The following is a 25,213-nucleotide window of genomic DNA, read 5'->3' on the forward strand; positions in this document are numbered from 1 at the left end:
TGTTTCTATTTTCCTCATCTATTTGTCACGAAGTGATGGGACCAGATTCCATGATCTTTGTTTTTTGAATGTTGAGTTTTAGGCAAGCTTTTTCACTCTCCTCTTTCATTTCATCAAGAGGCTTTTCAGTTCCTCTTCGCTTTCTGCCATAAGGATGCTACCATCTGCGTATCTGAGGTTATTGATATTTCTCCTGGCAATCTTGATTCCAGCTTGTGCTTCATCCAGCCTAGCATTTTGCATGATGTACTCTGCATAGAAGCTAAATAAGCAGGGTGACAATATACAGCTTTCATGTACATCCTTCCCAATTTGGAACCACTCTGTTGTTCTATGTCCGGTTCTAGCTATTGCTTCTTGACCTGCATACAGATTTCTCAGGAGGCAGGTCAGGTGGTCTGGTATTTCCATCTCTTTCAGAATTTTCCACAGTTTCTTGTGATCCACACAGTCAAAGGCTTTGATAATCAATAAAATAGAAGTACATGTTTTTCTGGTATTCTCTTGTTTTTCTGTGATGTTGGCAATTTGATCTCTGGTTCATCTGCCTTTTCCAAATCCAGCTTGAATATCTGGAAGTTCATAGTTCACGTACTGTTGAAGCCAGACTTGGAGAATTTTGAGCATTACTTTGCTAGCGTGTAGGATGAGTGCAACTGTGCAATAGTTTGAACATTCATTGGCATTGCCTTTCTTTGGGATTGGAATGAAAACTGACATTTTTCAGTCCTGTTGGCACTGCTGAGTCTTCCAAATTTGCTGGCATATTGAGTGCAACACTTTCACAGCATCATCTTTTAGGATATGAAATAGCTCAAGTGGAATTCCATCAACTCCACTAGCTTTGTTTGTAGTGATACTTCCTAAGGCCCACTTGACTTCACATTCCAGGATGTCTGGCTCTAGGTGAGCGATCGTACCATCGTGGTTATCTGGGTCATGAAGATCTTTTTTGTACAGCTCTTCTGTGTATTCTTGCCACCTCTTCTTAATATCTTCTACTTCTGTTAGGTCCATACCATTTCTGTCCTTTATTGAGCCCATCTTTGCATGAAATGTTTCCTTGGTATCTCTAATTTTCTTGAAGAGATCTCTAGTCTTTCCTATTCTATTGTCTTCCTCTATTTCTTTGCATTGATCACTGAGGAAGGCTTTCTTATCTCTCCTTACTATTCTTTGGAACTCTGCATTCAGATGGGCATATCTTTCCTTTTCTCCTTTGCCTTTCACTTCTCTTCTTTTCTCAGCTATTTGTGAGGCCTTCCTCAGACAACCATTTGGCCTTTTTGCATTTCTTTTTCTTGGGGATGGTCTTTGATCACTGCCTCCTGTACTATGTCATGAACCTCTGTCCATAGTTTTTCAGGCACTCTGTCTATCATATCTAATCCCTTGAATCTATTGTCACTCCCACTGTATAATCGTAAGGGATTTGATTCAGGTCATATCTGAATGGTCTAGTGGTTTTCCCCACTTTCTTCCATTTAAGTATGAATTGCACAACAAGGAGTTCATGATCTGAGCCACAGTCAGCTCCCAGTCTTGTTTTTGCTGACTGTATAGAGCTTCTCCATCTTTGGCTGCAAAGAATATAATCAATCTGATTTTGGTATTGACCATCTGGTGATATCCATGTGTAGAATCTTCTCTCGTGTTGTTGGAAGAGGTCTTTGCTATGACCAGTGGGTTCTCTTGGCAAAACTCTATTAGCCTTTGCCCTTCTTCATTCTGTACTCCAGGACCAAACTTGCCTGTTACTCCAGGTGTTTCTTGACCTCCTACTTTTGCATTCCAGTCCCCTATGATGAAAAAGATGTCTTTTTTTGGTGTTAGTTCTAGAAGGTCTTGTAGGTCATAACAGAACCATTCAAAGTCAGCTTCTTTGGTATTACTGGTTGGGACACAGACTTGGATTACTGTGATACTGAATGGTTTGCCTTGGACATGAACAGATCATTCTGTCATTTTTGAGACTGCACCCAAGTACTACATTTTGGACTCTTTTGTTGACTATGAGGGCCACTCCATTTCTTCTAAGAGACCCTTGCCCACAGTAGTAGATATAAGAGTAGTGACCCCACAAGAGACTGACCCAGACTTGCCTGTGAGTATACAGGAGTCTCTGGTGGAGGCATGGGTTGGCAGTGGCCTACTGCAGGGTCGGGGGCACTGAGTGTAGCAGTGCCCTCATGGGACCTTTTGAAGGAGGTCACCATTGTCTTCATCACCTCCACCATAGTTGGGTCTGAGGTCAAACAACAGGGAGGGAACACAGCCCTGCCCATCACCAGAAAATTGGATTAAAGATTTACTGAGCATGGCCCCACCCATCAGACCCAGTGTCCCCCTCAGTCAGCCTCTCCCATCAGGAAGCTTCCATAAGCCTCTTATCTTTATCCATCAGAGAATGGACAGAAAGAAAACCACAATCACAGAAAACTTATCAAACTGATTAGATGGACCACAGCCTTGTCTAACTCAATGAAACTATGAGCCATGTCTTGTAGGGCCACTCAAGACAGACTGGTCATGGTGGAGAGTTCTGACAAAATGTGGTCCACTGGAGAGGGAATGGCAAACCACTTCAGTATTCTTGCCTCGAGAAGCCCATGAACAGTATGAAAAGGCAAAAAGACAGGACACTGAAAGAAGAACTCCCCAAGTTGGTATGTGCCAAATACACTACTGGAGAAAAGTGGGAAAATAACTCCAGAAAGAATGAAGAGACAGAGCCAAAGCAAAAACAGCGCCTAGGTGTGGATGTGACTGGTGATGGAAGTAAAGTCAGAGGCTATAAGGAGCATTATTGCATAGGAACCTGGAATGTTAGGTCCATGAATCAAGGTAAATTAGAAGTGGTCAAACAGGAGGCGGCAAGAGTGAACATCAACATACACACATTCAGTTCAGTCGCTCAGTCGTGTCCGAGTCTTTGCGACCCCATGAATCGCAGCACGCCAGGCCTCCCTGTCCATCACCAACTCCCGGAGTTCACTCAGACTCACGTCCATCGAGTCAGTGATACCATCTAGCCATCTCATCCTCTATTGTCCCCTTCTCCTCCTACCCCCAATCCCTCCCAGCATCAGAGTTTTTTCCAATGAGTCAACTCTTCTCATGAGGTGGCCAAAGTACTGGAGTTTCAGCTTTAGCATCATTCCTTCCAAAGGAATCCCAGGGCTGATCTCCTTCAGAATGGACTGGTTGGATCTCATTGCAGTCCAAGGGACTCTCAAGAGTCTTCTCCAACACCACAGTTCAAAAGCATCAATTCTTCAGCACTCAGCCTTCTTCACAGTCCAACTCTCACATCCATACATGACCACAGGAAACACCATAGCCTTGACTAGATGGACCTTAGTCAGCAAAGTAATGTCTCTGCTTTTGAATATGCTATCTAGGTTGGTCATAACTTTCCTTCCAAGGAGTAAGCGTCTTTTAATTGCATGGCTGCAGTCACCATCTGCAGTGATTTTGGAGCCCAAAAAAATAAAGTCTGACACTGTTTCCACTGTTTCCCCATCTATTTCCCATGGAGTGATGGGACCGGATGCCATGATCTTAGTTTTCTGAATGTTGAGCTTTAAGCCAACTTTTTCACTCTCCTCTTTCACTTTCATCAAGAGGCTTTCCAGTTACTCTTCACTTTCTTCCATAAGGGTGGTGTCATCTGCGTATCTAAGGTTATTGATAAGGCTCCCGGCAATCTTGAGTCCAGCTTGTGCTTCTTCCAGCCCAGCGTTTCTCATGATGTACTCTGCATAGAAGTTAAATAAGCAGGGTGAAAATATACAGCCTTGACATACTCCTTTTCCTATTTGGAACCAGTCTGTTGTTCCATGTCCAGTTCTAACTGTTGCTTCCTGACCTGCATACAGATTTCTCAAGAGGCAGCTCAGGTGGTCTGGTATTCCCATCTCTTTCAGAATTGTCCACAGTTGATTGTGATCCTCACAGTCAAAGACTTTGGCATAGTCAATAAAGCAGAAATAGATGTTTTTCTGGAACTCTCTTGCTTTTTCCATGATCCAGTGGATGTTGGCAATTTGATCTCTGGTTCCTCTTCCTTTTCTAAAACCAGCTTGAACATCTGGAAGTTCACGGTTCACCTATTGCTGAAGCCTGGCTTGGAGAATTTTGAGCATTACTTTACTAGCATGTGAGATGAGTGCAATTGAGCGGTAGTTTGAGCATTCTTTGGCATTGCCTTTCTTTGGGATTGGAATGAAAACTGACCTTTTACTATATATAAAACGAACAACCAACAAGGACCTACTGTGTAGCACAGAGAACTCTACTCAGTATTTGGTGATAAATATAAGGGAACTGCAGAAGCAGCATGCATCTGAACAGCTATGGTATTTTTTAAGGCCCCAAAAATACATATTTTCTGTTAAGCAAAGAAAGAAAGAAAATAACAGTTAAGCCAAAAAAAAGGTAAGGAAATGAAGTATTAAATTATGTTTGGATCTGACCAATATCTCCTAAAATATCAGAACACAGTAACTTTTCCCAGAAAGTCTTAAGTATTTTGGGACTTTGGAAAACAGAATAATTTCTGTGTAAGCATATTAGATTATTGCAAAGGTACCAAAGAGTCACTGTTTGTTTTCAAAAAAAAAAAAAAAATCACACATGCGTTTTAAATTTATTATATTTTGCTATTCTTTAAAGTATGGAAATAAATTTTCTCTAACAAAATTTATTAGTAAAAAATCTGCAAAGTTAATGCTGCTTGGCCACTGGCTCCCATTATAAGATTAAAGAATTTGCACATAAGAGAAATTCTCGAAGTCATTATGGACAACTTATAGTAATATGGGTAACCAGGCCTATGAAGTCAGCTAGGAAGGTCTTTCTCCATAACAGTCCATATTAGGAGATACTAGATGTTTGCCCTGTTTTTCCTTATTGGTAGAGGTTTTTCACTGGCTCAGGGTTGAGACTTGTAAATTCCAACTATGACATCACTTGACCTCAGTCTGAAAATGACCTAATCTTCATTTTTCACATTATTGAAGCTGCTTGCCACCTCCTTTAGGATGCCACTTTCAAATGTGGCATGTTCAAAAGTATCTTAAGTGAGGGCTTTGGGTAATGCATGCCCTTTTTCCAGAGTAAAAACTTCCTTATTGAAAACTCTGGAAATTAAAATTCACTATTGTGAGTTACAGTAAAATCTGGGACAGATTCAACTGTATATTGAAATCTCCAAAGCTGAACTGAGTTAAATTACATGAAATACATAATTTATGAAATAAAATATCATAAAGTACCTTCTGGATATTATATTTTATAAACCTATCTCAGATGTACACAAAAACATTTCATAACCTATCTGGAAGGTGCTGGTTTAAGAAGATGATTTTGACGGTGGTATCAAAGGCAAGAGAAAAGATTCCCAAAGGCACTTACAGACCATTCTTCCATGGAAGTCTTTCATAATATGGTAGTACATAAAGATAAGCTTACTGAAAATAAAATGTGAATGTGTATATCAGGTCTATGGAAAATGTCAACTCCTCAAATATAAAGAGGCAAAAAATAGAACATAAAGGAAAAACTGAGGGACACATTTTTTTAATTTAATACTGATATAACTGAAAACTAGAGAAGCTAAAATAAAAAGAGGGAAACAAACTGATGACCTATAATACAACAGTGGGTTAATATGCTATGCACAGCCTTTTATAATTTACAAAAATACTAGGTACTAAAATATATGACAAAGAATAAAAACAAAATATAGAAAATGCCACTAGGGACACTATAAATTGATATCAACCCTTCTGGAAAGCAACATGGCAAACTATATTTGGAACCACGAAAATATTCTCATCGCTAAAAATTTTTCCTAAGTAAATAACAGAGCAACAAATAGCAACACTGCAACAATCCAAGCAGCATTAGCCATGACATCGAAAAAATTTAAGCAACCTCCTAAATTCTCAATGATGGGCATAATACCTGAAAAGAATTTTAAGTCATAACCTTATCTTCAAAGAGCTTTGCGAGCAAGATGTGCATATGAAAAGATTCCACCACAAGACAATAAGTGATAATTGGTAAAGAAGTGGTCCAGGCAACCCTAATCCCGAAGAGAAAGAAATCATTTCCCACTTCCCACTGTGTGATCAATAAAGAAAAAATGGAATTCATGCTGGCCCTGCAAGTGAGGGTGAGATTCTCATTAGCAGAAAAGAAGACAGCACTTCAGATAAAAATAAAATAATAATATGCTCTGCTGAACAGTACAGTAAAGGGGATCATCTGTTGGATATTAATCTTTCTCAAAAACTAATATAAAAATCATTCCAGGGACAAACAAGTTAGGCTAAGACTGCAGTAGGCTATAGCACCAAAGTTTTTATGCATGATCAGAATTGAGGTTTTATTTTATTTTAAAGTCTTTACTGAATTTGTTACGATATTGGTTCTGTTGTTTATGTTCTATCAGGGATAGAACCTGCACGCCTGGACTGGAAGGCCAAGTCCTAACCACTGGACCTCCAGAAAGTCCCCCAGACCCAGCTTTTTAGAAAGACCACACTGGCTGTCATGTGAAGGCAGGGCTGCAGGCAGGACATGGGAAGACAGAAGTCAAGATGCCTGTTAGAAAGTTATTCTAATAGCCCAAGCAAGAAGCTGGAGAGCTAAACTTTACACATCCCCATTAGGAACAGAGAGGAACGGCTGCCATGAGGAGTACTTAGCAGACAGAATCAGCTTATGATTGAAGAACTGGCAATTGACTGGATGCTAGCCTCATGGGAATACAGTCAAAGATAACACTGAATTGATGCCACTGAAACTTCTATTTTGGCCAACTCTCCATATATTACAATAGATCAAATGAGAAGGGAAACACGTCTGGGTTAGACGGTAAGGAATAAAATGAATTTGGTTGTGCACAAATCGAACGTGAAGTTCCTAGGAGCCAACTGGTTGGAGATTTTCCAGCAAGAAGTCAGAAATATAGATCCAGCGTATGAGAAGGGGATGCATGGGGTAGCTGCAGTTATGGGAACTAAAGAAAATGTTCAGAGAGACCCCACCCAGCTGGCCAAGGTGAAGTCAGGGCAACGCCAGCACTGAGAGAGCGCCCAGAGACGGAGGGGCCGTTGAAGGAAGCTGAGAGATGAGGTACCTGGGGCCATGGCGAGCAAGGGGGAGGTGAGGACGCGGATGGGAGGGACCCAGACATCAGCATCTGACGCTCCAGCACCAGCGGAGAAAACGAAGTTTCCTAACAGACCACCGGCCGGGCCACGAGGAAGCCATGTGTGGCCTCCTAACGGCCACTTCAGCTGGGCAGTGATGCCAGGTTGCTCTCATTCATTTATTCATCCATTCGGCCTCTCTTTCCTCTTTCTTTCAGTGATATTTATTGCATTCTTGCCACTACCACGCTAACACTGAGGCCTCCAACAAGCTCCCTGATGTCCAGAAACACTGATACAAAACAATAAGTGTAATGATGCTAACTAAGGAGCTGAGGTATGACTGGAAGTTGAGGAAGTAGAGACAGCAAATGCAAATATTCCTCATGGAGGAAGAGCTCGTGGTTGAGAGGTAAGCAGGACAAAGCCAAGGACTGTTCAGACTGTGAGAGACCTGCGTGTCTGCTGGCTGAGGGGTCGAGCGGGGAGATGCTAATAGCAGAACAGGTTGAGTGTTTGCCATCAGCAGATCCTGCTGAAACCCATGCGATGCGACCTGCAATCCTCACCATGACTCGATGAGCTAAGAACGAACAGACCTCTTCTCCCAGGGCGCACGGACGCACAAGGAGCGAGGCAGTTTGCTCAGGGCCACCCCCAGCTTAACCATGGCACGGCCGTGCACCCACAGGAGGGCACCCACCAGTGCCGTCCTCGCTGAGAGTGGGGAGGCCCAGAGGTGGGGGAGCAGGAGGAAAGAGAGCAGCGGAGCCCAGATCAGTGGGTCACGGGAGACAGGCCAGAACAGACAGAAGCACAGGAGCCACAGAGAGAAACATGATAAAGATCGTGGGCTGTATCCTCTGTGGACACGAAGCAAAGTGCGACAGAAAATGCTTCGCCTGTAGCCTGGCGTCTCGGCAAGAAAACTGGCTTGAAGCCTGCTGTGTGGGACACGTGTCCTAAAGGACCTCGCCTAAGATGGATAAAGAAGATGTGGTACCTACATACAGTGCAATATTTCTCAGCCATAAAAGTGCACAAAATTGGGTCATTTGCAGAGGTGCGGATAGAATTAGAGACTCATACAGAGTGAAGTCAGTCAGGAAGAGAGAACCAAATATTGTATATGAACGCATACATGTGGAATCTAGGGAAATGATACCGATAAACCTGTCTACAGGGCAGGAATAGAGGCGCAGACACAGAGAAAGGACGTGGACACAGAGGGGAAATGGGAGGGAGGGGCAAACTGGGAGATTAGGATTAACATACGCACACGACCATGTGTAAAAGAGATAGCCAGCAGGACGCTGCTGTATAGCATAGGAAACTCAGCTCCAGGCTCTGTGATGACCCAGAGGGTTCGGATAGAGGGGTGGGAGGGAGGCTCAAGAGAGAGGGGATGTGTGTGTGAGTGTGTGTGAGTGTGTGTGTGTGTGTGTGTGTGTGATTCACTCTGTTGTACAGCAGAAACTAACACTGTAAAGCAATTATTCTCCAAGAAAAAAACAGAGGTTGTAATAGTAATGGAAAGCAGGGGCAAATGCAGATGCTATAAAAAGAAAAGAGAAAACAAACTGAAAAAGAAAAACTAAGGTGTATGCTTTTAGCTTAGGGGCCTAATAGTACAGGGAAGAGATGACAGAAGTCAGTGGCAGGAATATGAGGAGTTATTACTTACTTTTTTAAAAACTTTTTTGCATCTTCCAGAGCTTTCTATGATGCTCACCGCATAAAAATGTGTTACTCCATCAGTTTAAAAAAAAAAAGTACATTTTAAAAACAGTATTGAGAACTCAAAAACTATAATAATGGTGGTAAAAAAGGAACAAGCAAACTGAAGAGGCGTCTTAAGGATGAACAGTAAATGGCGACAGCTTGGATCTGTGGGATGAAGAAAACGAGAAGCCAAGGGTGATGTTGAGTCAGATGGTGACACCATTTAACAGGATCCAGAGATGAGAAGAAGGTGCAATTCCGAATAATCTTAAAGAATGGGATTACATCTGTATGTGACAAGATGAAAGGACTCAGGGTGAGAGGGCCACCTAACGCAGAGCCGACGCACTGGAAAAGACCCTGATGCTGGGAAAGACTGAAGGCAGGAGAAGGAGACGACAGAGGATGAGATGGTTAGATGGCATCATCGACTCAACAGACATGAGTCTGAACAAACTCTGGGAGACAGTGAAGGACAGGGAAGCCTGGCGTGCTGCAGTCAACGGGGTCGCAAAAAATCCGACAGGACTTAGCTACAGAACCACCACAAATAGGGTGAATATATCCAGGTAACTGAAGTGATGAAGAAAGGTCTGATCTGGGACTGCTGCTGCTGCTGCTAAGTCGCGTGTCGTGTCCGACTCTGTGTGACCCCACAGACGGCAGCCTACCAGGCTCCGCCGTCCCTGGGATTCTCCAGGCAAGAACACTGGAGTCGGTTGCCATTTCCTTCTCCAATGTATGAAAGTGAAAAGTGAAGTCACTCAGTCGTGTCCGACTCTTTGCGACCCCATGGACTGCAGCCCACCAGGCTCTTCCGTCCATGGGATTTTCCAGGCAAGAGTACTGGAGCGGGGTGCCATTGCCTTCTCCTAACTGGCCTTAAAAGTGGTAAAAATGATGGAGTTGATGATGTCACAGCAGATAATGCAAAGACAGGAAAGTGAAGGAAGTGTTTAAAGGTGAGGTAAGTCGAGAGGGAAACAGAAAGTCACTCTTTGAACACCTTAATAATCATTGGTACAGACAAAACCCAGCAAGAAACACCAACATTCAGAGGCAAAAGTTATTTTAAAAGCCACAAAGTTCCTCCTCAAAATATTCATTAATTACAAAGAGGAAAAGAGTAACTTCAGAGTGAAAATAACTGGCAGACACTCCTTAATCAACAGATTAACCTCACCAGCAACAAGGCAAGGCCACATCATGCACTCCTGAAACGATGCCCCAAGGAGGACACAGCTTCACTTCTGGGGCATCCTTGCCACAAATGTGTAACTTCAACCTAAACGCCAGGTAAATACCCCCAAGCTGAGGGACACTTTACAAAATAACTGACCAGTACTCTTCCAACTGTCAAGTCATTAAAGACAAAGACTTAAGAACTGCCGGAGCTTGGAGGAGATGGAGGAGGCAGGATAGCTAAATGCAATGTTTGGAAACTCAAAAAAGAGGGGATATGTGTAAACATGTAGCTGATTCACTTTGCTGTACAGCAGAAACTAACACAGCAAGGTAAAGCAACTATACTCCAGTAAAAATATTTTTAAGATTTTTCAAAAAAAATAATAAAGATAAATGCAATGTGTGATTCTGAAACAGCATCAACAAAAGGCCAATGGAGAAACTAATGAAAGCCAAATAAAGCCCATAGTTTAGTTGCCAGGATTGTTCTCAAGTTAGTTTTTACTTTGATAATTGTGCCTTGGCTGTGCAAGATGGTCCCTCATGGGAAGCTGGGTCAAGGGTATATGGTAACCTGCCATCTCCGTGACACTTCTATTAAGTCCAAATTAATTTCAAAACTTAAACTCTTAAAAATGAGGCAGGCATCCTGCAAAAAGTAAAACTGAAGCCTTTCTTCAAATAGTATACTAATACAACTTCCATGAGAATATTTTTAATGAAAACATAAAAACATTAGAAGAAAAGGAGAGCAACAATCTTATAATCTGAACCCAGAGGACAAGAAGCATGAAATTCAAGCCATAAATGAAAAGATTGATCCATTTTGATTATATAATTTTGTTAAATCTGCTCCCCCCCCCAAAAAAAAAAAAAACCACAATAAACAAAATCACTCCAGGACAATCTGGAAAAACACATACTTGAAATTAGTATCACAAAGGGCTAATATCTTAAAAATAAAAAAAAATTCTAGAAGTCAATTAGATAAAAACAAAAGACCCCAACCTGGTAGAAAAAATGGACAAAAGCTATGGAGAAAAAAATAGACAGGGAAAGATGAAATTTAAGACTATCAGAGGGTACACGCTTTTCTTAACAGATTGGCAAATGACAAAACATTTGGTAACACACTGTCTCATAGGGAAACAGCCACTCTCATACATTACTAATGGGGAGGACAAACTGGTACCACTTCTATGAAGAGAAATTTTCTAATAGCTCTTAAAAATTTAATGCCTGTACTTCTCTCCAGCAATGCTACTTCCAGGAATTGAGCCTGTGCATCTACTTTCTGTCCCTGTAGACTTCCCTATTCCGGATATTGGAGGAGGCGATGGCCCCCCACTCCAGTACCCTTGCCTGGAAAATCCCATGGACAGAGGAGCCTGGTGGGCTGCAGTCCATGGGGTCGTGAAGAGACAGACATGACTGAGCGACTTCCCTTTCACTTTTCACTTTCATACACTGGAGAAGGAAATGGCAACCCACTCCAGTGTTCTTGCCTGGAGAATCCCAGGAACAGGGGAGCCTGGTGGGCTGCCGTCCATGGGGTCACACAGAGTCGGACACGACTGAAGTGACTTAGCAGCAGCAGCAGCATATTCCCCTACATGAGTGGAAAACTTAACATCCAAGGATATTCCCATCAAAACTGTTTCTAATAACAAAGGTTCGGACACAACCTAGAGGCCCATAGCTAGAAGACTGGTTAAATTAAAAAATGGCACATTGTGTGAGGGATACTCTGAGGTTAGGAAAAAAGACTGCAGTGGCTCCAGACTCATGTTAGAGTATATGGTTACGCGTGTAAAGCACAGTGCCAACATGTGAGCAAGGAACGTTAACTTATAGGCAAATGATATGCATATTCTTGACAAACACTGGTGTCTCTGAGAGGATGGAAATTAAAAAAACTAGTTAACTACTGGCCACAGGGGGATTTTAGACAGGCATGTTTTACAGTTTTTCAAAACTTAAATTTAAAAAATCTTTAAACAGAGCAGAGAGAGGCATAGAGTCAGGTAGAAAATTAGAGGGGAAAAGTACTGATAGATGATGACAACATGTCGGGGGAAAGTTGCCAAGAGAGGTGGGGGCCCTGGAAATCACAACTGGAGAGATTCCCTGACTTTGGGGTGAAGTATGGGTTTATTCCTGAGAGATTAATTCTGATGGGGACTTGGGAAAAGCCCTTAGGCTGGGGATTTGGAATCAAGCAGTGCCCATGGTGGGGTGGGGGAGGGAAGGGGGTAGGGGGCATGTCACAGCATGTCACAGCTTGGGAGCCCAGGAACCCAGGGACTTGTTTCTAATACATGCAGATGTCATGTACATATTAACTTACTCGTATCCAGAAGACAGCACACTTGCGTGTTTCTACCCTATTGCTTAAAGGAAACTCTGGCTCTTCATTCACACAGGATATTAAAGGATGTTACTGAGACAGTAAAAAGGTCAATGGATGCCAGGGATTGAGGCATGGAGGGATGAATAAGCAGATTAGAGAGGATTTTTAGGGCAGTGAAACTATCCTGTATGATACCACACTCATGGATACACATCATTATTCCTTTGTCCAAACCCACAGAATGTACAACACCAAGAGTGAGCCCTTGTGTAAACTATGGACTTGGGATGATAATGACCTGTCAATGTAGGCTCATCGACTGTAACAAACTTACCCCTCTGGTGATAATGGGAAAGGCTGTTTATGGGTGGATGCAGGGGGATATGGGAAGGGAAAGCTGCTCAGTCATGTCCAATTCTTTACAACCCCATAGACTATACAGGAAGAAGGCAATGGCACCCCACTCTAGTATTCTTGCCTGGCAAATCCTATGGACAGAGGAGCCTGGTGGGCTGCAGTCCATGGGGTCGCTAGGAATTGGATACGACTGAGTGACTTCACTTTCACTTTTCACTTTCATGCATTGAAGAAGGAAATGGCAACCCACTCCAGTGTTCTTGCCTGGAGAATCCCAGGGACAGGGGAGCCTGGTGGGCTGCCGTCTCTGGGGTCGCACAGAGTCGGACACGACTGAAGCGACTTAGCAGCAGCAGCAGCAGAGACTCTACAGTCCATGCAATTCTCCAGGTCAGAATACTGGAGTGGGTAGCCTTTCCCTTCTCCAGGGGATCTTCCCAACCCAGGAATTGAACCAGGGTCTCCTGCATTCCAGGTGGATTCTTTATCAGCTGAGGTACCAGGGAGTTCCCCAGGATATGGGAAAACTCTGTACTTTCTGCTCAATTTTGCCCCCAACTTAAAACTGCACTAATAATAAAAGTCTATTTAAAAGTGTGGGGGTGGGGAGCACCTATTCTTCAGCACACATCCCTGATGCTTGAGCATCAGATAAAGAACAGTCAATCAATCAGAGCTTGGGATTTATATATCATGTTGTATATAATATTACACCTTTCTCCTAAGAGTTCAAAGGTTTTAAATGTTCCTCCTTCATTTATCCTTACAACATCCTCACACCTACAGTGGAATATAAACACTGTAAAACTGGGTAGAAAGAGGCAATATTGAATCACTTGCAGGAATAGACCTGCAATTCAACTTTCCTTATTGAGCATCACGATTTTTTTCAAACATATAAAGGCAATGTTGAAAGCAAACAATTAGGAGTGTCATCTATGTTCTACCCTGAAGTGTATGTGCGTGCATGTGTGCATACATAAACATACATGCACAAATAGATACACAATCCTGCATTCATGCATACACACACCCTTACTCTCTCACACACACACACACACACACACACACACACACACACACACACACCCTTACTCATATAATCATACTTCAGCCTAAGAGCCAGCTCATTCCTGGCTGGCTAAACTTAGGCATTTTTTTAAGCACAATAATAGTTAAATAGTGAAACTGACTATTAGCCATTATAAATAAAGAAACTCACATATGTCATTGTCAGGATTTCTAGTCTGAGATAAGTGAGAACAAACAAACTTACAAAAGACAATTACAAGTCAAATATACTTGTCACTGCTCCCACTAAAATGATTTAATTTAAAACATCATTATAATGGAAGGAGAAATGAGACGCTAATAACATGCATTGACTTTTACATAAAATTAGTATGTAAAGTGGGAGCTAGGAACCTAATGATGAATATGAAGCAATGGCTTGCATTTTATCAGAGTAAGCAAAAACATAATTGACAAAGAGGCAAATCTAAATGAATTTCCAGCTATTTCAACACTAAGTGCAGCTGCCTGCTAATTGTCAGTATTATAGACGAAAAAAATGCATTAAAACCGAAAAAGTTTTTAAATGCAGCCAATAAGCAAACTTACCTACTTCAGTGACGTTACCATTTATTTAATCAGAAAAGTATTTTTTTCCGAAAAGGAATTTTTAACATCAGATTATTCCATCTGCAGTTACTTCAAATTGATTGAGGAGAAAAGTGTTTGGAGGCAAATGAGAATATTAAAGTGTTTCTGGGAGCAGTTTCTGCTACTCTTGGAATTAAGTCAAGGTTAAAAAACATTTGTTTTCAAGAAGAAGCCAATACAATAATATTTCATTTAAGAGCCACTGAGAATATTTTATATGTATATATATGTACATACATAGGTACACATACACACACATATATACGTAACAATCAGCTTTCTGTACACCAGAAACTAACACAATATTGTAAATCAACAGTACTTCAATTTTAAAAGGCCACTACAGGACACGACTGAGCGACTGAACTGAACTGAACTGAAGAATACCCTACTCGGTATCTTATGTCAGTCGGCAGTTAAGAGACCAGACTCTGGCATCGGCCTTCTTGAGTTCAAATCCCAACTCGTTCTTGCTGTGTGGCCCTGACAGATCACTTAAGCACACTGTGCCTCATTCTTCTCATCTGTTACGATGAGGGTGATGAACAGTGCCTACCTCCTAGGCTCACTGTAAGAATGAAATAGGTTCACATACGCCATACTCATGCTCCGTATCTGTGGCGATCATTAGTATCACCGCTCAGGACAGCAGTCTCTTGGGGCAGGCATTCTTTTCTACTAAAAAACTGACCAAGAAGATGGTAGCAACATGTCATGATCCTGCTGGTCCCCTGGATAAGAAGTACTGTCATGTCCCACCTCTCATACCCTCTCCCTGGTCGATGGGAATCATGGGAATATCTTTGCTACTTCTGAGTACAGATCAATCCTTGGTGATAAACTGACTGAGGTACCCCTCTCCCAGGAAATGCTGCACAAGTGACTCTAGACCAGAGGCTGCCAAGCCCAGGATATCTAAGAAGGTGCTCTGAGATTCTGGCATATCTTCCCTACAACACCATCAGCCCTTAAAGTGACGATTTAGGTGACCGGGCACACACCTGACTTTGCAGTTGATCTTTATCCAGATCCCTTGGAATATCTCACCGAATTATTTATTCTGCCTTTTCCAAAGATCATGAAAAGGACAGGGCGCAAAAATCAAAGCTGATAACAGAAAGGTTTTATGTTCATTCTTGCCCTTTAATTTACTGGAAGTTCCAGCATCTGAATAGAAGGAAAAAGGCCAAGTCTGCAGGCATCTTGGCAGGGTAACGAGTCATCGAAAAGAGAAGTGAATTCCCACAAAATAAACACACCAAACCCAGGCTTCTCTCAAGTGCAGTCAAACTGTGAGTGGACTGGCACCCCTGCCGTGGGATCAAGGGAAGAGAAATGGGAGCAAGACAGAGGAAGCCCTGAGCCTTGAATCACATACAAATTCTGATTTCAAAGGAGGACCAGAGTGCTAGCCTGTGCGCAGTCAGGGCATGGCACTCGTCCAGGGTCCAGAAAGACCACAGGGCCTGGCAAATATACCTGGAGTAGGGATAAACTCAGGGTGAAATCAAACTCTCCCCACCTTCTCAACGTCCTTTTCCGTGTTCCTTTGTGCTATTACTTCATCAGGACCTTGAGACTTCAACTTAGAAAAATCTACTCTCCAAAGAGGATCGTTTACCTCTCAGCATGATTTTAATCCCAGTATTTTTCTCCAAATTATTTTGCTTTACTTATGATTTCTAAGGTGATCAGAGACTTCCCGCCCAGTTCAAATGGGATCAGTCCTGAAATAGACTACTCCAGAGAAGGAAACCTACTCTGCTTGCATAAGACACCAGGTCTCATCTGTGGACCCAGATAGTCCTATTCTCACTGGGGAGTGCTCAGTCACTAAGTCGTGTCCAGCTCTTTGTGACCCCAGGACTGTAGCCCGTCAGGCTCCTCTGTCCTTGGGATTTTCCAGGCAAGAATACTGAAGTGGGTTGCCACACCCTCTTCCAGGGGATCTTCCTGATCCAGGAATGGAACTCATGCCTCCTGCACTGACAGGTGGGTTCTTTACCACTGAGCCACCCGGGAAGACTTATTTCCACTTAAAATGTCTAAAACAGATAATGACTGTTAACCTCAGTTAAACTTAATAAAAATAAACCGAGCAGATTAATTCCTCAAATACCATCGAAAGACAACAATCCTTTAAATTTAGAATTAGTCAAACCTCAGAATAATTTTAAAATGTAAATGTATCATACTGGAAAGAATAGCCAACAAACCTAATTTTTTGATCCAACATCACCACTATCTTATCATGTAACCATAGACATATATCACTTGAATTTTCAGGCCTTGGCCTACAGTGATCAAAATTAATAGTTTTGATATCTATCTAAGATTCCTTTCAACTCAAAACTTTCATGAATCATTAGTTATTTTCAGTTCACGTATTGGCAGACATGTGGGAGCAAAAGTTCAATTTGCAGCTAGCAATGAACATGAACCATTTGAATAAAGATACAAAAAATGGACTTTTAAAATTAATGTAGCATGGGTATGAGAAAAAATAGAGAGGATGCTGTAGAATTAAGACAGTTTTTCCATCAGTCCATTATATAAGTCACCTGATCTAATATTACTAGGTTTTGTTTTGTTTTACACTACTGTACAGCCATGTGAACTTCCAAATGTGTAACATACAAGGACCACACCCACAAGACTAGATGCTAGCTCTTGGAGTTCAAGCAAGAAATGCTGAGAATAATACAAACTTTGGGGAACCGAGGCCATACCCTCCAGGGTCCCTTGGGAGGCCTCTCCCAGCGCTCACCTTCCAGCAGCTGGTCCAGGCTGGAAATCTTCTTGAGCCCATCAATGGTGTAGATTGTTCTCACTCCCTGGGGCAAATTCACGTTATCCGACAGAGTTCGGGTCAAATCAGCCAGCAGGGCCTCAAAAGATCGGAACCGGTCTGGGGAGATGGCATACACAATCCCTTTGAAGTAGCGATCTCCGTTTCGATAGAAACGCACTTTCTTGGCCTTCTTCTCGGAGCTGAGGGTCTGCAGTGTGCGGGTGCGGTAGAAGCTGCAGTGGGCGCTGTGCGTGGGGCTGGGCAGCCCGTTCACCCGCGACCCTCGGCTGTACCTCTGGGCCTTGTCTCGCTCGTCAAAATGCTCCAGCTCCATGTCTCTGCCGAAGGACATGACTGCGGTTAGAGCTGAACCTAGGAGGCACAGAAACACAAACAGCCACACACAGGTGTTATTTTAGCATCCAGACTGGGAAGGCTCAGCTTGACAACAGCCGATGGGAACACTGCTATAACAGATGATATGTTTCATACAAGTGATCAACTTGGGAGAGAAAAGACAAATATTTAGAAGAGGCAGACCCAGTGGAAACAGAGTACTAATCAACCCCAGTTTTGTTAGAATACGGCTGGTATGTGTTGACCACCTAGAACGTCCGGCTTTGAACCACTCTTATTTCTGATAGTCACAACAAACCTTTCAAAGTTTATTTATTATTAACCCCATACACAGATAAAAAAAACTGAGGCACAGAAAAATTTCTCCCAAATTTCTCCAAATAATATAGTTGAGAAATGCTTGAACCAAGAACTCTGACCTAGGTTTGTCTGACTCCAAGGCTCCCTGCAGGTTAATCCTCATGGTAGGTAGCACAAGAGTCTTCACATCAGTCCAGGGCTAAATATAAAACATACAGCAGTGGGGGTGGACCAGGAATCAAAAGAGGGCTGCTGCTGCTGCTGCTAAGTCGCTTCAGTCATGTCTGACTCCGTGCGACCCCATAGATGGCAGCCCACCAGGCTCTCCTGTCCCTGGGATTCTCCAGGCAAGAACACTGGAGTGAGTTGCCATTTCCTTCACCAAAGCATGAAAGTGAAAAGTGAAAGTGAAGTCACTCAGTCATGTCCAACTCTTAGCAACCCCATGGACCACAGCCTACCAGGCTCCTCTGCCCATGGGATTTTCCAGGCAAGAGTACCAGAGTGGGATCCCACTGCCTTCTCTGCAAAAGAGGGCAGGTAACATTTAACAGTCAGATTTTAGGGATTTCCCTGGTGGTCCAGTGGTTGTGAATCCACCTTCCAATGCAGGAGATGCGGGTTCGATACCTGGTCAGGGAATTAAGATCCCACAAACTGGGGAGCAACTAGGCTCACATGCAGCAACTACAGAGCCCACAGGCTCCAGGTGCCGTGCGCCACTAGAGAGAAGCCTGCAGGCCACAAGGAAGATCCCCCACACTGCAGCTAGGAGCCGATATTGCAAAAAATAAATGAATGAATATTTTTTTTTAAAAGTCAGATTGTAAACATTTTACCCAGTGTAGTCTCCATGACCAGACCAAGAGCAAAAATATCTATAGGTTTAAAAGCGATTTTCCTACATGGTGATTTAGTCACCAAGTCGTGTCCAACTCTTGAAACCCCATGGAATGTAACCCACCAGGCTCCTCTGTCCATGGAATTCTCCAGGCAAGAATACTGGAGTGGGTTGCCAAGGCCTTCTCCAGGGGATCTTCCTGACCCAGGGACTGAACTGGTTTCTCCTGCATCACAGGCAGATTCTTTACCACTGTACCACCTGGGAATTTCCTACATAGTCAATTGAAATTTATTTGAAAAGTTGACTCACAGTAACTCACTTACTTATACTTAATGCTTCAGATAAGGTTGATTTTAAAAAAGGGGGGAAAAAAGGAAGAGATGGGGAGAAAGGGAAGGAGGGAGGGATGGAAGAGGAGAAAGAAAAGGAAAAGCAACAACAAAATCAAACCAAAAAGGGATCAAAGTTACTTCTTTGGGGCACTTGGCCCTTCTTTCCACTAAGACTCTCTCTTTGTGTGGAGGAAACTGAGGCTTAAAGATGCTGATCCAGACTTGATCCAGAACAAAGTATGTAACCTGGAGAAATCTACTTGTTCAGCATCATTAAGCCCCGGTTTCCTCCATCACACGTGGGAAACTCAATAGTACCTACCTCACAGTTAATATCAGCTATTAAATAACTGAATACACATGAAACACTTGGGGTAATGTCTAGACTATATTTTTAATTAATAAAATTTGCTTTTCTGTTCCTGACTCTGTCACGGGAAGAACTAGTAGGAAGAGAATCTCCCCTTTCCAGCAAGGGGGGATCCGAATGAGTGCCCACCCCTGACCCTCCAGCATTTCCATGTCAGGACCTTCTGGAAGGCACACCTGTGCCCCCACAGTTCCATTTGACTTTGGACAGAGCTGGGTCATGGGCAGGCTGCCGGTGGGATTATTTCACCCCTGCTCAGGGGTTAGCTGACGAAGGCTCGTGCTATTGCCCTTCACAGGTGATCTGTGTTTTAATAGGACAATCTAGAAGATGGGAAAACCTCAGCATTCAAAGAAAGAAGTCTTAATGACAAAATTTCAGGCACACTGAAATAGAATATAAGGGAAATGAAAACTGGGGGCAAGAACTTTATGTTGTTGTTCAATCGCTCTGTCGTGTCTGACTCTGCGACCCCATGGACTGCAGCACACCAGGATTCCCTGTCCTCCACCACCTCCTGGAGTTAGAACTTTATCAGTGCCCCCCAAACCCCACCATGACAACGATGTCGCCATTCTGAAGGTCAATCCAAACAACCCAAATGCCAAAGCCCTGCCAAGCCTCCCTGACCTTTTCTTCACCCTCCATAAACTGACCTCTGATCCACTCAGAGCGACTAAAAATTCGTGCTCAAAAGCTTCATGCGCTGCCAGAGATTGTGCACTTCTGAAATGCATGGAGCGGAAAAAGCTCACATTTATCGGATGTCTGTGATGTGCCTGACACTGTTAAGTAGCGATCAATTGCTATGTAACATGCTAAAAATGCCCTCTAGACCTCACAACAGTCCAGTGAGGGATGGGCTGTATCCATGTGCCAAAGTCCTAACTGAGGGCCTTGGGACTTGAACCCGGATGTACTCCAGCTGACTCTGAAGCTGGCACCCCCGCCGCCTCCTTTCTGACCCGAGCTCTGTGTTCCAGTGGCCTAGACCCCTGCCAGCGGCTGCTCATCACATGTAAAGCAGGCTTTTGAAAGCCTTTGCTCCTCTTGGTCAGACCACTTAAACTGCCAGAGAGACTCCGTGTGCTTGAGACCAGGCAGGTCATCGGCCTCCAATGTCTCCAGCTGCGCACCCCGAGGCGGGGCGGGGGGCGGGGGGGGGGGGCGGGAAGAGCATCGCAGTGGAATTCAATCCGGAGTGAGGAGTTCAGGGCAAGTTTTTCCTCCAGACATGAAAACTACTCCATGCCACTTAATACCCCAGATAGCCTAAACTGGCATTTTCCAGGGACTTCCCTGGTGGTCCAGTGGTTAAGACTCTGCACTTTCAATGCAGGGGGGCAAGGGTTCAATCCCTGGTCAAGGAACTGAGATGACACATGCAGTGAGGCAAGGCCAATAAATTAATTAACAATAATAATAAAATAACTTTATTAAAATAAAAATAAATTTGCATTTTCCAGAAAAATATTTGCCATATGTAAGTATGAACTGGTTTCACTGATTTTGAAGTTAGATAACTTCAAAACAAGTATCAGTTGCTATCCAATCCTTCAGATAGCTAGTAACTGAGTAAACAGAACAAGTATTTTGCCGATGATATCATAACTGCTCCTACGCTTATTAATTATTTGTTTTTAAAGGCGTTCTTTTGTCTTCCAAAAGGGAGTGTGTGTTGGGGCAATGATGCTGCCAGTACTCAAACAGTCATACCAATTCACCAGGTTCCTCAAACTTCGTGAAGTATAAAGGCCGGATTGGTGGTTGAAGATTTTATTTTTAAAGGCAGTGATAATTCTTCCTGGGGCTTCCCTGGTGGCTCAGCGGTGAAGAAACTGCCTGCCAACACAGGAGACGTGGGTTGGAGACGTGGGTTCGATACCTGGGTCAGGAAGATCCCCTGGAGGAGGAAATGGCAACCCACTCCAGTATTCTTGTCTGGGAAATCCCACAGACAGAGGAGCCTGGCAGGCTACAGCCCACAGGGTCCCAAAGAGTCAGACACGACTTAGCAACTGAAAAAAAAAAAATTCTTCCTACCCTAGGCGTTTCGTCTCAAATCCAAATAAACTGAAATACACAGGACATGCGGAAAGGATGGTACAATTGTGTTGCCAGAGTGCAAATCTAATTCCAAGGGGCTCTTGTTGATTTGTAATTGGCAAGGGTCAAATGATTTAGCAATTGTTGGAATCCCCTTGAGGGAAAGGCTTCTAGAACCAAGAATTCCACACCAGACCCCCCCACACACAAAAAAACATCAATTTAGAACAGAAAAGTTGATTTTGTTTTATTTGTACATTTCCCAAAGTGGATCAGGCATTCAACCACAGCAGGGCCAAGATCTTTTACTTCCCTTCACTGAGCCTGCTCCAAAGTAAGCAATGATGTTGGTGACAAAGAAATACCACACTCCCAGTGAAATCATTCTGAAGGCTACAGCTACCACTAAATGAATGTCAAAAACCACACTACACATCCTCGTGTTCCAGATATTATGTGTGACACTAAAATAGGTGTTCTCTCCCTCGCTCAGCAATGGATTAGTCATTTATTTGAATCAAGAGCACCTGGGGAAGCTTCACCAGACTTCCACGGCTCCCCTGCTTTCTGTGGAAGCCAGCTAAGGAGCACTAAGCCACATGGTCACAGACCATAGGCGGCCAAGGGCCTGGGCACAGGTGTGTCCTGATACCATGAAAGTAACCGCATGGCCTGAGCCAGGGAGCTCATAGAGGCCTGGGTGGGGAAGACCCCAGCCTGGCTCTTATCAAGAGATTTTCCTATAAACACTGCCAGGCTGAGAAATCAGCGTTTTAGATGGTTCTCTGTGGGATTTCTCACCATCATGAAGAATCTCTACGTTCATCCTTCTCTAGATGAGCACATGAGTTCCTGTTCACAAATTACACTCATACACTCACTCACACACACACACACACACACACACATCACACAGACCAAGAAATAATCTGGCATAAAGACCACCGTGTTTATAAATGTTTCTAAATACATTTATATAAAATCTGTATAGATGCTGGACCTAGAGATTCCAAGGCACATTTTGCCAGTAGAACTAGGATGTGGGGGGGATGGACAGGCGTGCAATACGAGGCGCACACACACCTTCAGAGTGCATGCACCACCCTGGACGCAGCTCTATCACAGGATGCGAGCGTACCTTTCACAATGTTCTACACATAACCTCTCTCAGAATCCTTTCTGACCCGCATTCATGCGACATTTCATACTTAAAACGCTGTCCTACTTTCCCGGGGAAAGGAGATATATTTAGGAACATTCATAAAACGTATTCATAGAACACCCTGCGGCGTGGCCGCTGAACGCGTGTGCTCCGTAATCTGGACCCACGTTCACAGGTGCCGGGAGAGGAAGCCGGTCTGAACGAGACCTTTCATCTGCTCCATCTCCCACAAGCATCTCCCCGCCCAATCCAGCAGTGATTCGGAGCAAACCCGGTTTTCCACCGCCGCCCCTTTTGTGGGGCAATGCGGGGCTGTGCGTGCGCTCCCACTAGGAGGAGAATGCCATTTCCTCTCCGCAGGCTTTTTAGCACTGCGGGCACTAATTTGTACAGGGGGCAGCCTCACAGTCCCCGAAGGAACTTGAGACCCCGCAAATGTACTTGCTACATCCACCCTGCTCCCCCATCACCATGCACGGACCCTCGTCCTCCACCCTCCGGGCCCACGGGAGAGCGCACACACAATAAGCGGCCTGGCCCGGCCACTCCTTCTGGGCGCAGACTTGGTCCCCGTTCCGCGGCCAGTTCTGACAATGACCAACACCTCACCCGGCCCTTCGCCCTGGTTCTCCACTAACAACGCGGCGGCTGGGAGCCCCGCTCGCCCGACTCCCGTTTCCAGCGCGGCGGTGGCACCAGACAAAAGAGGCAGGTGCCCGCGGCCCGGGGGCCGCCCGCACACAGCGCCCCCGGCCGGGGCAGGACCGGGCAGCGCCTTTCGAGGAACGGAGGGCGGGCGGGGCGGCGGCGGCCGAGGGGGCGCCCACCGGCCCCCCGTGCCCGCGCTCCCCCGGTGTCCCGCGGCTGCGGGAGGAGCAGGCTCGGCCCGGCCCCGGCCGGCCCTCCCCACCGCTCCCTTCCCCGGGCGAAGGCAAACCACGCACCGGTCCGCGGAGAGACGCCGCCGGGGGTCTTTGTGGCCGCGCTCGGGCCGCCTCGTGCGCTGTCCTCGCCGGGCTGGGCGCGGCCGGGCCGCGGGGCTGCGGGGCCGGGGCTGGGCGGCGGCGGGAGCGCGGGCGTCTGGGCTGCAGCCGCTAGAGCAGGGATGCGCCTCGGCCGGTCCTCATTGAAATGCGGCGCTTCGCACAGCCTCACTCCTGCCTCTCTCCGGAGGAGGGCGGCGGCGGCGGCGGCGGGCGCGCTCCCTTTTCTTGTGGCTCACTCGCTCGCCCGCCCCGCTCCTCCTCCTCCTCCTCCGCGTGCGCGCCCCGCGCCCCCGCCCCTCCAGGCCCGGCGCACCCACCACGGCTGCGCCCCGGGCCCCCGCCTCCCGCGCCCTAGCCTGCCCCCGCGACCTCGGCGCGTCTGGCTGGACAAACGCCCTCACCTCCCGGGCCCCGGGAGTGGGTGTCTGGAGACAGGGGGCGGTCGGTGGTGGACCTGGGGTCAGGGAGAGAGAACGTGGACCGGGTCTGAACCGGGAAACGTGCACGGCGGAGACGTGAGGTGTGTCCTCCTCAGGGCAGGCCGGGCGTCGGGGGAGGAGGGACATTTCTCCCCTCAGGGTACACACGCTTCTAAGTGACCTCATGGTTTGACGCCATTCCCAGAACTGTGGAAGCCAACGTGATGGCCTTGTCATCAGTTCTCACCCAGGATACATCCATGCAGCATCTCTCGCGAGGACCATCCCCTGACCCTCCCTACCTACCGACACGAGTGTCACCCTCAGGCCCCCTAATTGGGAAGGGCCAGATCTGCGCGTAGATCCCACCCATCAACTCCGCTGGAACCCGGAACTTGAGTCATCCTTGAAACTGTGACCTCTGCTTGGAGCTGAATATGTCACAGCAGGCCTTTGATAACTTAGAGGCCAAGTTTCGCTACTGGACACCTCGTGGCTGCCAAGGCTGGCGGTCAGCGCTGGAAAGCCCCATGAACTCACATAAGCCTTCCCTCCCGGAACAGGAATGTTCTCAGAGCCCAGACTGCTCACAGCTTCCTCCAGATTTTGCACAAAAGTCCAAGGAGTGGGATCAGGTCGCAGACTTCCGTGAAACCTTAGCCTGGTTCAGTGGGCTTCCTGAATTCAGGTCCAGTTAATCTCCTGACTGTGGGCCATGTCCCCTGAGACGTGTGGGTGTGTGTGAGCTAAGTCACTTCAGTCATGTCCAACTCTATATCACCCCCCTGGACTGTAGCCCACCAGACTCCTCTGTCCATGTGATTCTCCAGGCGACAATACTGGAGTGGGTTGCCCTGTCCTCTTCCAGGGAATCTTTCCAACCCAGGGATTGAACCTGGGTCTCTTATACCTCCTGCTTTGGCAGGCAGGTTACCACTAGCACCACCTGGGAAGCCCCTTGAGACATGTATTTGTCCCAAATACTCACACATACACAAATACACAGGTATTTCTCTCTCTTCCTGAGCTTACACCTTTTAATGGAAAATCAATTTTTTTTCTGTCAGCTGAGCCCATTATGTACATTTGACTAGTTATTATTAATAAGAGCTATTCTGAATTACTTTCGAAGTATTATGTAAATACTAAATAATTACCGTTTGTTATAAA

At 45.2% G+C, this 25,213-nt stretch overlaps 1 protein-coding gene across 3 annotated transcripts in view; it reads right to left on the bottom strand.

The window, feature by feature from the left end:
* Positions 1–23,710, bottom strand: part of DCLK1 (doublecortin like kinase 1) — a 350,660-nt gene extending 326,950 nt beyond the window's left edge. For 2 of the 3 annotated variants that reach the window (XM_018056654.1, XM_018056657.1), the window contains exons 1-2: positions 23,583–23,709; positions 17,204–17,599 (exon numbers count right to left, since the gene is read on the bottom strand). In XM_018056654.1, coding sequence (XP_017912143.1) covers positions 17,204–17,579 — 376 coding nt within the window. In that variant the 5' untranslated portion in view covers positions 17,580–17,599; positions 23,583–23,709. Of the gene's footprint in view, positions 1–17,203; positions 17,600–23,582 lie in introns of all 3 variants that reach the window. The other variant, XM_018056655.1, reaches the window with a different exon arrangement.

Source organism: Capra hircus, chromosome 12 (assembly GCF_001704415.2).
Source record: "Capra hircus breed San Clemente chromosome 12, ASM170441v1, whole genome shotgun sequence".
NCBI lineage: Eukaryota > Metazoa > Chordata > Mammalia > Artiodactyla > Bovidae > Capra > Capra hircus.